At 37.6% G+C, this 15,859-nt stretch overlaps 1 protein-coding gene across 1 annotated transcript; it reads left to right on the forward strand.

Moving 5' to 3' along the window:
- The first annotated feature begins 10,865 nt into the window (after window positions 1-10,865).
- On the forward strand, window positions 10,866-11,522 carry LOC116633538 (PRELI domain-containing protein 1, mitochondrial-like). Its single transcript, XM_032406140.1, has one exon. It carries the CDS (start codon window positions 10,866-10,868, stop codon window positions 11,520-11,522), a length of 657 nt encoding a protein of 218 aa, XP_032262031.1.
- Window positions 11,523-15,859: the final 4,337 nt, after the last annotated feature.

Here is a 15,859-nt window from a genome sequence, read left to right on the forward strand (position 1 = left end):
ACACTCATGATACAAAACCTTTATCAGTCAAGGGCTAATCCAAGCACATAAACATCACTGTAATGTGAACACACGAAATTTAAAGAATTATTAACCATAACAGAAATTAATTATGAGTATAAAGAAAACTGTACAGAATAGCCTGTGTTTGAGGTAACAGTGTTCAAAAGGGAAACCAGGCCTCCTCCCCAAGGCTAGGATTCAGACCTGATCGCAGAAAGAGAAATTGCATTTGACTGTATTGTGGAGAAGTTTATTTGGTTGCAACCACCAAAGCTGGTCTACCATTGCCAGGCAAGTAGGAAACACTCCTCTGGGGTGCATGGAGGCTGAGGCTGGCACTTAGATGCTTAGCAGGAGTCAAGCTGGGAAGCCACTTGCAAGCATAGTAGTAAAAGGCCTAAGAAACACAGTGTCCTTTTCAGGAATGCCACAGTGAGTTGCTCACTAGGCCTGGGCCAGGTGAACTGGGCCAACAGTTCAAGGTGTTGTGTGCTTGGGGCACATGATTTGGGCAGAGTGGCACTGGATGTCCCTATCTACATGCACCCTGGGAGTAATGCAGTAGGAGCAAGTAGAAACAAAAACAGAAGCAAACTAGAATTGAGAAAGACAATATCCTTTCTTCTGCAATGTCCTTCCAGCACCCTCTACTCTCAAAGTTTAACATCTTGCTCTCTGTATAGGAGATATGCTCAGAGGATCAATCTCCCTTATTACAAAGCATGGTATTAAAGGTGCGTTTTTATCCAAAAGGCAATAAATTGACAACTAGCACAAATACATATGCAACTGATGGAGGGGTTATGCTAAAATGAAGATGAAAATTTAATTGGTCTTAGGTGGAGCCTGAATTTTAGGAACTTAACTCTAAACACAGTTTCCTCTACTATGTCTGGTGGGGCCAATAAACTCCTAACCATATCAACTGTCCCAAAGAAAACAATTAAAAACACGAGACAAAACACAAAAACGGTTATCTAATGGTTTGGAGAGTAAAAATTAGGAGGCAGATTCTGGAGAAGAATTAAAACTTGGCAAAAGGGATCACCACAGGGTTAGTTTTATTGATTTTGGCTTTTCGCCTCAGTGCAGACAACACTCACATCCCCATGAAGGACAGCTGTAGAACGTCAAAGCTACCACATTTCTGGCCTGAAAAGAAAGAATAGAGTTTGGGGCAATGCCAGCTGCTAGAATATGAGGTATGTGGGGGGAGGCAGGAGCCACAAAAAACAGAGAGCCCTGGGGTCATATTTTGTGTATAAACTCTGAGCAAATCTCTGGCTGAGTGCTGAATTATACATGTGTAGGACACACTGCAGGCTTGTAAGCAACCCAGCTAATGGAGAAAACAGTAACAGCAACAACAACAAACACAAAGAATGTAACTTAGATTTGAGTTTCTATGTAAAAGTCAGAGTTCTCAGTTTGAGTTGAGTCCAATCAAGTTAACTGTCTGCTAAAACAAAAATACACATACTCTTTTCAGTTATATAACAGAATCCAGGTCACCATAACATGACATTCACAATGTCCAGGATATAATCCAAAATTACTTGAAATTTAACAAGCAACAAAATGCAACCCATTTTAAAATGGAAAAATAATCACTGAAGGGTAATGTTAAAATAACCAAAATGTCAGAGACAGTAATCAAGGACTTCAAAGCAGCTCTCCTAACTATACTCAGTGAGAGATAGGAGAATATGCTCATAATGAATGAAAAAAGAGAAAGCCCAACAGAGAAATAGAAAATATGAAAAGGGAAAAAAAGGAAGTTCCAGAACTGAAAAATACAATTTCTGAATGAAAAAGTCACTGGGTAGACTTAAGAACAGACTAAAAATTAAGAGGAAAAAGTCAGTGAAGTTGAAAATGGATCAATAAATTGAAATAAATAGATTACAATATCAGAGGAAATGGACAACAAGGCAGAAAAAATATTTGAGAAAAATGCCAAAATGCTCCCACTTTGATAAAAGATATAAATTTATAGTTTGAAGAAGCTTAGGAAGCCTCAAGTCAGATAAATATGAATAAAACCATATTTAGGCATATAGCTAACCTTTTGAGACCAAAGATAAAGAGAACAACTTGAAAACAGCAGGGGAAGATGGCACATCTTATTCAGGAGGCGAACAATTTACATAACTGTTAACTTATCAGAAATTATGGAGGCTAGAGACAATGGGATTTACATCTTTAAAAGTGCTGGAAAAAAGATCAATGTACTGCAATTTCAAATAATGGAAAAAATAAGAGAATTTGTCAAACATGTGTTACAAAAAACGCTTAGTGAAATTGTTCAAACTGAATAAGAATGATTCCAAATAAAAACTCAGATATCCAAGAAGGAATGAAGAGCACTGGAATGGTAAATATATATAAACATTAAAGATTTTTTTCCTCTTAATTTGTTTAAAATATATATGACTAAAGCAAAAGTTATGATTCTGTGTGCACTTTACAATGTACATGATATAATATGTATGATAAGCAGAAAGGTTGGTGGGATGGGGTAAATAGACCTCTACAGTCCCAGGGTGTCTACATTTTACATGGAGTAGTACAATATAATACAAAGTAGACTATAAAAAGTTAAAGATGTATATTTAATCCACAGAGCTACTGCTAGAAAATATTCAGAAGTATAGCTAAAAATCAAGTAGATAAATTAAAATGAAATTCTAAATATATCACAATGATCTGAAAGGAGGTAGAAAGGGATGATTTAAAAAAGAGAGATGAACAGAAACAAATAATAAAATGGTAATAACATAAAATTCATTGGGAGAAGATATTTGCAAATGCATATCTGATAAAGGGTTAGTATCCAGAGGGGAGTTAGGTGGGGGGATGGGTGAAACAGGGGATGAGGATTAAAGAGTACACTTCTCATGATGAAATTAAAAAAAAAAAAAAAACTATGCCTAAAAAAATAATCATTAATTACATTAAGTGTTACTGGACAGAACACTCTAATCAGAAGGCAGAAGTTATCACAATTGACAAGAAAGAAACTTACCTGTATGCTGTCTAAATAGATACACTTAAAAATAATGCACAGATAGGGTTGAAAGAGAATGGATAGGAAATACATACAGTATACAAACAGTAATTATAAGAAGGCCAGAGTAACTATATTTATATAAGATAAAATAAACTTTAAGACAAATAGTATTACCAGAGATAGAAAAGAATAACTATTAAAGAACTAATTCATCAGGGAGACATAATAATCAGAAATATAGATGCACCTTATAACAGCTTCAAATTGGTGCTATACGTAAGTGATGAATCACTAAGTTTTACACCTGAAACCAATTTTACCATATATGTTAACTAACCAGAATTTAAATAAAAACTTGAAATAAAAAAATAACAGCTTCAAATTACATGAATCAAAAATTGACAGAATTAAAAGGAGACTGGTTAATCCCACAATCAGAAGCAGAAATTTTAACATCCTTTTCTCATCAACTGATGGAATACTAGACAAATATCAGTAAATACATAGAAGATCAAGGAAACACTGTAGATTATTTTGATTGAGTTTACATTTATACAACAATGTAATTATCAACTTCAGAATATACATTCTTTTTAAGTGGACATGGTACATTTATCAAGATGGATCATATCCTGGGCCACAACACAAGTCTCTATAAATTTAAATGAGCCAATTTCATATAGATCATGTTCTACTACCACAACAATATTAAATTTGAGATCAATAGCAATAAGATTCTATCTAGGGAAATCCCTTCAGAAATTGAATGACAGCCATTTAAATTTTCTATGCTCCAAAGAATAAATCACAGCCAAATTAGAAAATGGTCCAAACTAAATGATAAGGAGATTATAACATAACAACACTTGTTGGGATACAGTTAAAGGATATCTTACAGGGAATTCATTAATCTCTCATGATTCTATTAGAAAAGAAGAAAGGTAGCAAATCAGTGACCTACCTAAGAAACTACAAAAGTAGAGCAACGTAATACAAAGTAAGTAGAAGGAGGGCAATAAGAAAGATAAGAAAAATTCATAAAATAAAAACCAAAAGAAACTATTAATAAATTCTGTCTCCCTCATTGTATCTGCAGCTAAAATCTCTATCAGGTTCCTCTAGCCTTTCACTTACTGTTTTCCCTCTGGCTACCTAGAATTTCAACAACTGTGGGTACATATTAGAAATGAGCCAAGGAGGACGCCTGGGTGGCTCAGTCAGTAAGCATCTGCCTTCGGCTCAGGTCATGATCCCAGGGTCCTGGGATCGAGTTCCGCATCAGGCTCCCTGCTCAGGGATCCTGCTTCTCTCTCCACCTGCTGCTTCCCCTGCTTGTGCTCTCTCTCTCTGACAAATAAATAAAATCTTTAAAAAAAAAAAAAAAGAAAGAAATCAGCCAAGGATTTGAGGATGGTTTATATTAAGATTTGGGGTTCTCCTTCTGTCGTTCCCTATTTTGTTGTATTTTTCTCAATTTCTGGCCGTAATGGCATCCCTGAACTCTGACCTCTGACTCCTTAGGTCAATAGGATTCTTACTTTCTCTTTGACTTTGATCTGCCAGCACACTGTGTTGACCGGGTAGCACCCTTAGAGCAAAGTTCTATCAGCACAGATCTTGCTCTGTGTGGAGCCCATCCACTTCAGTATTTCTCTGTGATTGATCTCCAATGCCTTAAAACAGTTTTCCAAAGTTTACCATTGTTTTCATTGGGAAGGTTATTGTGATTCAAGATCCTCTGCCCTAACCAGAAGCAGGAAGTCCCCCATATAATTTTTATCCTTAGACAAACCTAAGACAAGCACTTAGATAAGTGCTTCTCAAATTTTAATGTCCAGATGAATCATCTGAAAATCATGCTAAAATGCAGGTTCTGAATTAGTAGATCTCTAGTGGGGCCTGGGATTCCAGATTTTTAACAAGCTCCCAGTTGATACAGAAGCTATTGTCCACAGACCGCATTGAGCAGTGAAGCCCTAGACAACTAACATAATGAAGTATTTTACAGTATGATACAAGAGTTGTTGAGTTTGAAACAACGAGGGTTAACACTGCTGTTTGTGCAGAAGTGTTAGTTGTGATTGTAAATTCTTAATTTCCTTGGCCTAGGGATCTGAACAAGTGCCGGTATTGATAAAACCTACCTCTACCTTGTTAATGCTAATGGATTAAAAAGCACCATGAGCCTGATTATCTGTTAGCCAATTAAGATAAGCATTGAACTTGTCTTTATAGCATATTTATTGTGATTGGAAATATTGATGTATTCCATGTTAAATACTGGCCAATATATCAAGTACACAATTTTGTCCTGGGCACACTCAAAAAACAACCACTGAAAACATATTTTAAAAAGGACAGTTGCTAACTTTTCTCAATTAAAAAAAAAAAAAAAGGACCTGAATCTCAATGGGTGATAACAATGACATTCCTTCCAAGGATCTGAAAGGAAGTTATCTCCTCCCTCCTTATAATATACATTGTCAGTCACTCCCACATGAAGAGATAACCCCTCCCTTGGCTCACCAAACCCAGTCATTAAATTACACAGATCTTATCTTCTAAATAATACACCAATCCAACTCTTACCTTCCCCATCATTTTTTTTTTTTTTTAAGATTTATTCATTCATTTTTTTTGAGAGAGAGAGAGAGAGAGAGAGAGTGAGCACTCCTGTGAGGGGTATTGGGGGAGGGACGGGGGAGGGGAGCTAGGCTCTCAAACAGACTCTGCACTGAGTGCAGGGCCCTATGCAGGGCGCAATACCATGACTCTGAGATCAAGACCTGAGTGAAACCAAGAGTTGGAGGCTTAACCAACTACACCACCCAGGCGCCCCTCTTACCAACTCCATCTTTGCTATCACTGTTCTAAATTAAGAATTGAATACCTCCCCTGACTGCTATTCCTTTTCCCTTCAGGTCCATATCTAACACTGCCACCCAACTAATCCATTTACCCCCTCCTTAAAACTTCTGCAATATAATATTCAAGCTATTCATTGTGACATAGAAGACACTCCATGAACTGATCTCTGCCTATCACTATGGTTTCTTTTCTCATGAGTTCTTTCCTCCAAAATTATATTCCAGTAACAATAGTCTGCTCTACTTACACTGGCCATGCTATTTCTCTTCTTTATGCTTTGGCTTTACTTGGGATTTTTCTAACAATGTGATCATTCTTTTCATCTTCCACAGTCCTTGCCTACCAACACACACACACACACACACACTTGAACTAAAGAATGCTATTCTATTTGTATCTGGGTCCTAAACTTACTTCTCATCTCCCTCCAGGTTCTACTTTATTTCACTTTTGAACCATCAGCCCTAATCCAGCTCCTGCAAGAAATGCCCAGAAAGGCTGGTCTAGAGTTTCTCACTGAAATGCAAATGAATCTTCTATCTATCTTTACTGTATAGAGAGATTCAGAGTGAATGTACAGAATAGTTTTGCCCTTCATAATCTAAATAGAAACCTTAAAGAATAAACATATATAAGAAAGCTCTCTCAAAATGTCTGTGATAGCTTCAGGCATAGAAACTTGAATGGTAACTGTGTCATTCTATTCTGCTGGGAAGGAAACTTACATGTTATAAAGATGAGCAAGAGTGGTCACAGAAGGGAGGGGGGACAAACAAGCAGATAGTTAAGGACAAATAAATTTCCCATGAGCCCTCATGCCTTGCAGTTCCTGAGCTTCATGAGCTTTATCTTTGAAATTCTTCAACTGTCAATCTCATAATCCTCCTTCTGTGTTCCTCTCCATTTCCAGTTCATTGATTATCTAAGACTTATTTTGCATTTCTCTGTGCCAGATTCTGTAGGAACTGTGCATACCATTGTGAACTGAATATAGTCTTGCTCTAAAATGTTCAGTATATTAGGAGAAATACATAAACTATTAAATATGGTTATAAAAACTACCAGCGGACTAAGCACAAAGTTCCTTGACCCACCCACCCACCAGTGAGGAGTGTATAAACAAGAGCCAGATTCAAGCAAATCTGTATTGAGGAAGCACCTGGCAGAGTCTCCCAGAGAAAGTTGTCGATTTTAATTCTGTCTGTGCATTTACTGCGATCATAAATACAACTCATAATTTCTTCTTGGGGGACTCCTCTGATCCTACTACCACCCACCAAATACGTGATTAAGGAAAAACAAGTGAGTCATTTCCATTTGCACTGTGTTCCTGCCATCTTAAATTAGAACCCAGGGAATTTTTTTTTTCTCAGAAAACATTTTTACATATAAAGTTTAGTTCTATAGTTATATTTCAGAAATATCAAAGGTTAAATACAATTTTGTATACTGGTTTTAGAACTTAAGCACCACTAGGGCATAAAGAAAAAACATTCCCAGTTCCAAGCAAATGGTTTACAATGCACTTACTATACCAACTTGTCACTAAGTCAGATACTTTTAGATCTTAAATTTACATACTCGGAAAACTTAGATTCAAAATTATCAAGGGACTTTAGATATTTTTTTATATTCTTTATTAAAAATATAATTTTAAATTGCTTATAGAAATGACTGGATAAAAATGAAATAAATTTAAAAATAAGGGGTAAAAGAAAAAATTTATTCCATAAATTACCTAAAGCCATGTAGAGGAAGGAAGATTATTTCACTGTCTATGACTCAGTACATCCTCACAGCTAGAGCACTTAAATCCCTGACACTCTTGTTCATATTGATGAGAAAGTCAAGCCTTTGGAATGTGAGTTTAAAATAAGAGAGGGAACAGAGTATGGGGTACCCTAACAGACCAGATAATTTTAAAAGACATCATGGAATTGTGGGACCCTAGGAAAAATCCTCATGTTAATTCTAATGAAAATTAACCAACTCTTCGAAAAACTGTTTCCCAGTCAGTGTCTTGTTAAGTAGTGGCAACTGGAGAAAGGTTTGCTTCCTTTGTCTTAAACTCTGACAATGGAAGTAGGGATGTTTGGAAGGCGACTGAGATAACTCAGTCTGTCTTGTTTGGGTTTCAAAGTCAAGACGTATCTGCAAGGTTAAAATTGATGGCTCATATAAACAACTCTTAGTAATGAGGTCATCTATCCAGCTAAGAAATCCAGATTTGCACTGACCCACCATTTCTGAGCATAAATTGTCATGTCACCTTTAGTTTTCCTTATTTATTTATTTTTATTCTGTTTCACATACCTTACTTGAGAAAGAAGGAAATTCAACTATGTGAAGAAAATTCTGGGAGAACAAAACACTAGCGTATACCCTACTGTACCCACTGTTACTGTTATAGAGAAATAGAGGCAGAATCATTCAGAAGCAACTCAGAAGAAATAATACATGTAGGAATGCTGAAAATAATGCTGCTTTTCTGGTTTTGCCTACTCAGAACTCCAGAATCTCCTCTCTGAATATCAAATGTGGTCCAGATATATATACAAGAACAATAGGAGTGCTTTTTTTTTTTTTAACTCAGAGATTTAGGGAGACAACAAGAGACTTGCTGAAAATGCCTGAACCCATAATCTGAAATGAAAACTATACAATTCCTCACATACATGAAGAATAGGAGTGTATAATGCTTTCTGAAGTTATTTCCATTCTCTGCATTAAGAAACTGGGAATGACTCTTAAATAGCATAGCTGAGGGACCAGCATGGTCCAGCTGGAATGCTCCCTTGTGTGACAGTCTACAGCAGTCCATTCCTTAATTCTGAACTCCAGTTACCACTTATCTCTTTGATACTTAAAAAGTAACATTTGAGGGGTGCCTGGGTGGCTCAGTTGGTTATGCCTCTGACTTCGGCTCAGGTCATGATCTCAGGGTCCTGGGATCGAGCCCCACGTTCAGCTCCTTGTTCAGTGGGGAGCCTGCTTCTCCCTCTGCCTGCCACTTCCCCTGCTTGTGCTCATGCGCTCTCTCTCTCTGTCAAATAAATCAATATTTTTTAAAAAGTTACATTTGATGACTAAATTATTTTACAGAAGGCTTTGCCTCACTTCAATATGCTCTGCAGAAGAAGAATGTGAAGGAAATGCTGCCTTTTCCTATGAACATTGAAAAAAAATTGTATCTATGTCCTCTTTTGCCATACAAGGCATTTTTTTGTGATCTGTGGTGATGAGATGTATGTTTTATACCCATTTTGGAGGAAAAGTCCCTTCTGCTTGGAGTCATTGATCTAAAACTTATGCCACCATATATAATCACCAGCACCATTGGTCACCCCTGTGGCACCATTATGGTTTATTGTGGCAAGTCTACAGAGACGGGGTTACTGAGAGATGGAAAAGGTGTTCCATAGAGGCAGAGAGTAACGAAGAAGAACGTCAAATTTTCAGAGATCATCAGAATGTGATGCAGACGTGAAAGATAAAGACAAGAAGTTTTGGAGCCTACTGGTCCCTTAGGCCACTAGTTCAAACAGGACTCAATTTGCCCTCTGGTTTCCAGGATGCTCAGACAGCACAGAAATGGTCAGTCATTACATGACATCTACCGGCTACATGCATCACTTCTTGGGACTTTTACCAGAATCATTAGGAAAGAGGCACTCTCTCTTTCTTGAAGGAATATGTTAGTCTGGAATCCCTGTGAATCCTGTTGGCTACCACATGGAGAGAATCAGCTGAGCAAATCTGAGGAGTGGCTGAAAGCCAGATGTGCCACAAGTCTTTTTCAGAAGTAAATAAATTCCATTTGTTATGTTTTTAACTTGAACTAGCTGAGCTGGATTTTTTGTAACTTGCATCTGAAAGAGTCACGGCTAAGACATGTTATGAAGCCAATATCGTTTTCTCCATTTAACTGCATCTTTGGAAGTATTAATAAGTCACTCAAAACTATGAAACTAAGGAATGGCTCAGACCAAATTAGAACTTTTTAAAAATCATAACTGAATTATATTCTCTTCAGGAACACGTATATATGTGCTATACCATGAGAATCCCTCCTATATTTATTAACTGCTACCCTATCTACTGGCATATACAGGGAATAATAAATGATATTAACCTTTTTATACAATAGCACTTTCACAGTCATCAACTTATTTTGGTGCTCAATCTCACCATTTCTATTCACTATTAAATTGGAGCTCCTCATCAGTAAAACAAGAAAACAAAAATGCAAGTCATAAAGCTATCGTATCTAATTCTTTATCCAAGACTCCTTTTCCCTTTTGCTAAAATAAACTTCTCTAACAAAGGTACCACCACAATTCAATGAGTAAAGGATAGTCTTTTTTCAACAAATGCTATTGAAAGAATTGCTTACCATTTGGAAAAAGTAAACCATGAAGTTTACCTTCTACCTTACACAAAAAGTAACTTGAATCAGAGTCTTAAAATTAACAGTGAACAGATAAGTCAATAAATTAGTAAATATAAATAAGCATTGACTATGACAGAAAAAAAAGAAAAAAAATAATTTTGCTGGTTTTCAAAAACAAGGTTCTAAATTGCTCAACAAAAATGTTGGGGGGGGGGCGCCTGGGCGGCTCAGTCGTTAGGCGTGATCAGGTCAGGTCATGATCCCAGGGCACTGGGATCGAGCCCCGCATTGGGCTCTCTGCTCCACGGGAAGCCTGCTTCTCCCTCTCCCACTTCCCCTGCTTGTGTTCCCTCTCTCGCTGTGTCTCTCTCTCTGTCAAATAAAGAAATAAAATCTTAAAAAAAAAAAAAAAATGTGGACAGGGGACTCCTCATGGCGGCGGCGGCTGCTTGAGTGCAGAGCGGTGGTGACTGAGCTGCGAGCCTGGCTGGCGTACGCCAAGCCCCGGTCCGGCCTCCGCGTGCCCTCCCGCCCCGCCCCCGGGCATCGCACCCCTGATGCAGCGCGGGTGCTCAGTCCGCCCCAGCCGGGACGATGGTGAAGTATTTCCTGGGCCAGAGCGTGTTCTGGAGCTCCTGGGACCAAGTGTTCGCTGCCTTCTGGCAGCGGTACCCGAATCCCTATAGCAAACATGTCTTGATGGAAGACATAGTGCGCCGGGAGGTGACCCCTGACCAGAAACTCCTGTCCCGGCGTCTCCTGACCAAGACCAACAGGATGTCCCGCTGGGCCGAGCGACTGTTTCCTGCCAATGCTGCTCACTCGGTGTACATCCTGGAGGATTCTATTGTGGACCTGCAGAACCAGACCGTGACCACCTTCACCTGGAACATCAACCACGCCCAGCTGATGGTGGTGGAGGAACGATGTGTTTATTGTGTGAACTCTGATAACAGCGGCTGGACCGAAATCCACCGGGAAGCCTGCGTCTCCTCTAGCTTATTTGGTGTCTCCAGAGCTGTCCAGGAATTTGGTCTTGCCCCGTTCAAAAGCAACGTGACCAAGACTATGAAGGGCTTTGAGTACCTGGCCAAGCTGCAAGGGGAGGCCCCTTCCAAAACCCTCGTTGAGACAGCCAAGAAAGCCAAGGAGAAGGCCAAGGAGACGGCACTGGCAGCTACAGAGAAGGCCAAGGACCTGGCCAGCAAGGCGGCCAGCAAGCAGCGGCAACAGCGGCAGCACTTCGTGTAGCCAGCCCAGGCCCCGGGGCCGTAGGACACCTGACCACCTGGCTCCAGTCCCTCTGCCCTTCCCCCTTGTACTTTACTAGTAAAAGTCGACTTCCAGCCCTTTCTGCTCTCGGGGGTGGGGTGGGGGTTGGGGCTTGAGCTGGGTGTCCTGTTTGGCACTGATGGTGCAGCTGAGGACCGGCCCAGGGAGGGGCAGTGGCTCGCTCGGGGTCACAGCGTGCAGGGGGAGGAAGCCTAGACTGTAAGTTCTGCGAGGGCAGGGGCCTTTGTTGCGTTCTCTGATGTGTCCCAGGTACCTGGAACAGCATCTAGCACCTAACAGGCACTCAATAAATAGTTCTTGAATTCAAAAGGGAAAAAAATGTGGATAGGGGCCATAGGTGGCTCCATCAGTTAAGACTCTGACTCTTGGTTTCAGCTCATGATCTCATGGGTCAGTGAGAGCAAGCCCTGTTTTGGGCTCCCCACTCAGCAGGGAGTCTGCTTGAAGAGAATGCCCCTTCCCCCACTCACTGGCTCATTCTCTCTCTCTCTCAAATAAATAAATAAATCTTTTTTAAAAAATGTGGATCATGTAGCAGAGCTTGGGAGCCTGTAGCTAAAATAAGTTTCTTTTTTTTGTTGGGATGAAGAACAGAGCCATTGATCATCTATTATGTTAGTATTTAAGATCCTAGCAGGAATTGGTCTGTTTGTATGGTACCCTGTGGTAACTATAGCATCTAAAAGAATGCCTGCCATGTATCTTGTTTTGTTTTTTAACCAGTGTGATTTCATCTTTTTTATTGGATGAACTTTTTCACTTATAATAGTTATAAATTTACAGAATTTTTCAAAGATAGTACAGAGGGTTTCTCTATACCCTCCACCCAGTTCCTTATTATTAACATCTTACATTAGTATAATACATTTGTCACAAGTAGTGAATACATATTGATACATTATTATTAACTAAAGTCTATACTTCATTCAGATTCTCTCAGTCTTTTTCCTAATTTTTTTTTTTTTTCTCTTCTAGGATCCCATCTGGATACTGCATTAAATTTAGTAGTCATCTCTGTTTAGACTCCTCTTGCTGTAACAATTTCTTAGACTTTCTTTGGTTTGGATGATCTTGAATTTTTGAGGCATATTGATAAGGTGTTTTGTATAATGTCTCTCAACTGGGAGCTGTTTCCTGTTTCTTTCTCCTGATTAAACTGGAGTGATATGTTTTGAGGAAGACAGACCACAGAGGTAAAGAGCCATTCTCAACACATCATACAAAGGATACATAATATCAACAGGACTCATCAGTGTTGCTATTACCCTTGATTACCAGGTTTGATCACCAGAGACTGTCAAGTTTCTCCACCATAAAGGTATTGTTTTTTCTCTTTCCAACTGTATATATTAGAAGAAATTCACTATGCAAAGCCTACACTTAAGGAATGGGGTTGTTTTGAACCCTGGTTATTAAAAATAATAACCCTGTTATTAAAAAAAAACAAAAAAGCTTCTTTATTTAAACTTTTGAATACACAAAAATATAAAATAAAACTATAACAACTAAAATGACTATTTTGGAAAACATTGCTTCCTGCATTTCTCTATTAATACACATACATATATACACATATACTGACACCTCACACTCAAATATATAATTTTATATGAACGGGATCATATCACATTAGCTGCTTTTTATTATGTATTCATGGTTTAAATGAAGTTTCTTGTTTTTTTGTTTTGTTTTGTTTTTTTAGCTTATCTCTGCTCAACATTCTCCTATCTTTCCTAACACAACCTTTCTCCATTCTTCAAAGCCAAGGCTTCCAAGTTGTGCATAATTTTGGCCTCTAATATTTATATATATGTAATATATATACACACACATATATACAATTACATGTATACTTATACAATTATATGTAATTTTACAAAAAATAGGATGCTGTTATATACCTATCTATGTCTAGCTTAGACAGGCAGTAGATTCAGCTGTTAAGTCTCCTGAGGCAAGAGAAACAAAAGCAAAAATAAACTATCGGAACTTCATCAAATATAAAACTTCTGCACAGCGAAGGAAACAATCAACAAAACTAAAGGCAACCTACAGAGTGGGAGAAGATATTTGCAAATGACATATCTGATAAAGGGTTAGTATCCAAAATCCATAAAGAACTTACAAAGCTCAACACCCCAAAAATGAATAATCCAATTAAAACATGGGCAGAAGACGTGAATAGACATTTTTCCAAAGAAGATATACAGATAGATGGCCAACAGACACATGAAAGTATGCTCAACATCACTGATCATCAGGGAAATGCAAATCAAATCTACAATGAGATATCACCTCACGCCTGTCAGAATGGCTTACATCAACAACACAAGAAATAACAGGTGTTGATGAGGATGCAGAGAAAGGGGAAACCTCGTGCACAGTTGGTGGGATTGCAAACTGGTGCAGCTACTCTGGAAAACAGTAAAGAGGTTTCTCAAAAAGTTAAAAATAGAACTACCCTACTATCCAGCAATTGCACTACTAGGTATTTACCCAAAGGATACAAAAATACTAATTCAGAGGGATACGTGCACCTCAATGAATATAGCAGCATTATCAACAATAGCCAAACTATGGAAAGAGCCCAAGTGTCCATCAACTGATGAATGGATAAAGAAGATGTGGGGTGTGTGTGTGTGTGTGTGTGTGTGTGTGTGTGTGATGGAATATTACTCAGCCATAAAAAAGAATGAAATCTTGCCATTTGCAACAACATAGATAGAACTAGAGTACAATGCCAAGCAAAATAAGTCAGTCCGAGAAAGACAAATACCATATGATTTCACTCATATGTGGAATTTAAGAAACAAACAAAGGGGAAAAAAGAGAGAGAGAAAGAGACAAACCAATAAACAGACTCTCAACTATAGAGAACAAACTGATGGTTACCAGACAGGAGGTGGGTGGGGGTGTGTGTTAATAGGTGATGGGGATTAAGGAGTGCACTTGTGATGAGCACCGGGTGATCTATGGAAATGCTAAACCACTGTATTGTACACCTGAAACTAATATTACATTGTGTGTTAACTAACTGGAATTTAAATAAAAACTTTAAAAAAAGAGTATAAATTCTGGAGCCAGACTGAGACTATCCTCTAGGTTCCCATGTTAATTACCTGGGTGACATTGAACTAAATTCTCTGTACTTCATCTTTCTCATGTGTAAAAAAGGAATAATAGAAACACTTACTTGACAAAGAGATTGAGAAGACTAAAGGATTTAGTAGAAGTGTAAAAAGATTCAAGAAATGTTAGCAGTTGCTGGTTTATTATTATTATCATTATTATTATTTTCAAATAACAATACAAAAATCCCTCAGTCCCTCCAAGTCAACTAGTATAGGCACAACCACATAAAATTCCATGTTACAAAGACAAACAAAAAATGATGGACATTTTCCTTCTCATTTTTTTTGTTATTACAATAATACTGCAATAAACATCTTTTCATACAATGAACATACATTCATACAATCTTTTTGCACTTGGTCTTTTACATGTAAGGAACAGATTCACTGGGGAAATATTGCTGGTTTGATTTGTATATGTATTTTCATTTTTAATGGATTTGCCAACATTCTAAAATTGTTATAATTATTATTTTAGCAGTAATGTATGAGAATACACATTTATAATATCCCTATGATATCCCTATGAGCAATAGATATTGTCACTCTTTCTTATTCTTTGTAAATTGTGAATATAATCTTATATCTCAGTATAACTTTGACTTAAATCACTCTCCTGTTGCAGAGATTAACTTTTTGATATATGTTTGTGGTCACTTGAATTTTCCTTTTTGAGATTTTTCTTGTTTATATCCTTTGCTCATTTTTCTGTGAAGATGTTACCCATTTGTAAGAATTATTTTTATATGAACTTTATCTGTGAAATGGATACCAAATATTTTCCATAATCTATCTTTTATATATTAAATTTGTTTAGGATAATTTACATCATTTTTAAAACACATAATTATATAATTATTTTTTCCATTTTAAAATGAGTTTTCTAAGTTTTCTGTATTGTATATCTTTTTTATCTAAGAATTATTTGGACCATGTTTGTTAATTTCATAATAGAAAGATTATTGCAATCTTTTTACTATCCTATAGTATTAGGGTTTTTTTTTTGAATGGAGGTCTCAATCCTCTAAATTTGTTTTTACAGACAACTGAGACAGTGGTTTTCAAACATCACTGTGCATTCAAGTCACCTGGAAGACTTTCCAAAACACAGATGGTTGGACCACATCACCAAATTTCTGTTTCAATATCTATTAGGATTTCTAA

This window comes from Phoca vitulina, unplaced genomic scaffold, assembly GCF_004348235.1.
Source record: "Phoca vitulina isolate PV1807 unplaced genomic scaffold, GSC_HSeal_1.0 scaffold8, whole genome shotgun sequence".
NCBI classification, from domain to species: Eukaryota; Metazoa; Chordata; class Mammalia; order Carnivora; family Phocidae; genus Phoca; species Phoca vitulina.

Excerpts from the sequence above, each read along its gene's own strand:
- LOC116633538 (XM_032406140.1), top strand. The coding sequence starts at position 10,866 with ATGGTGAAGTATTTCCTGGGCCAGAGCGTGTTCTGGAGCTCCTGGGAC.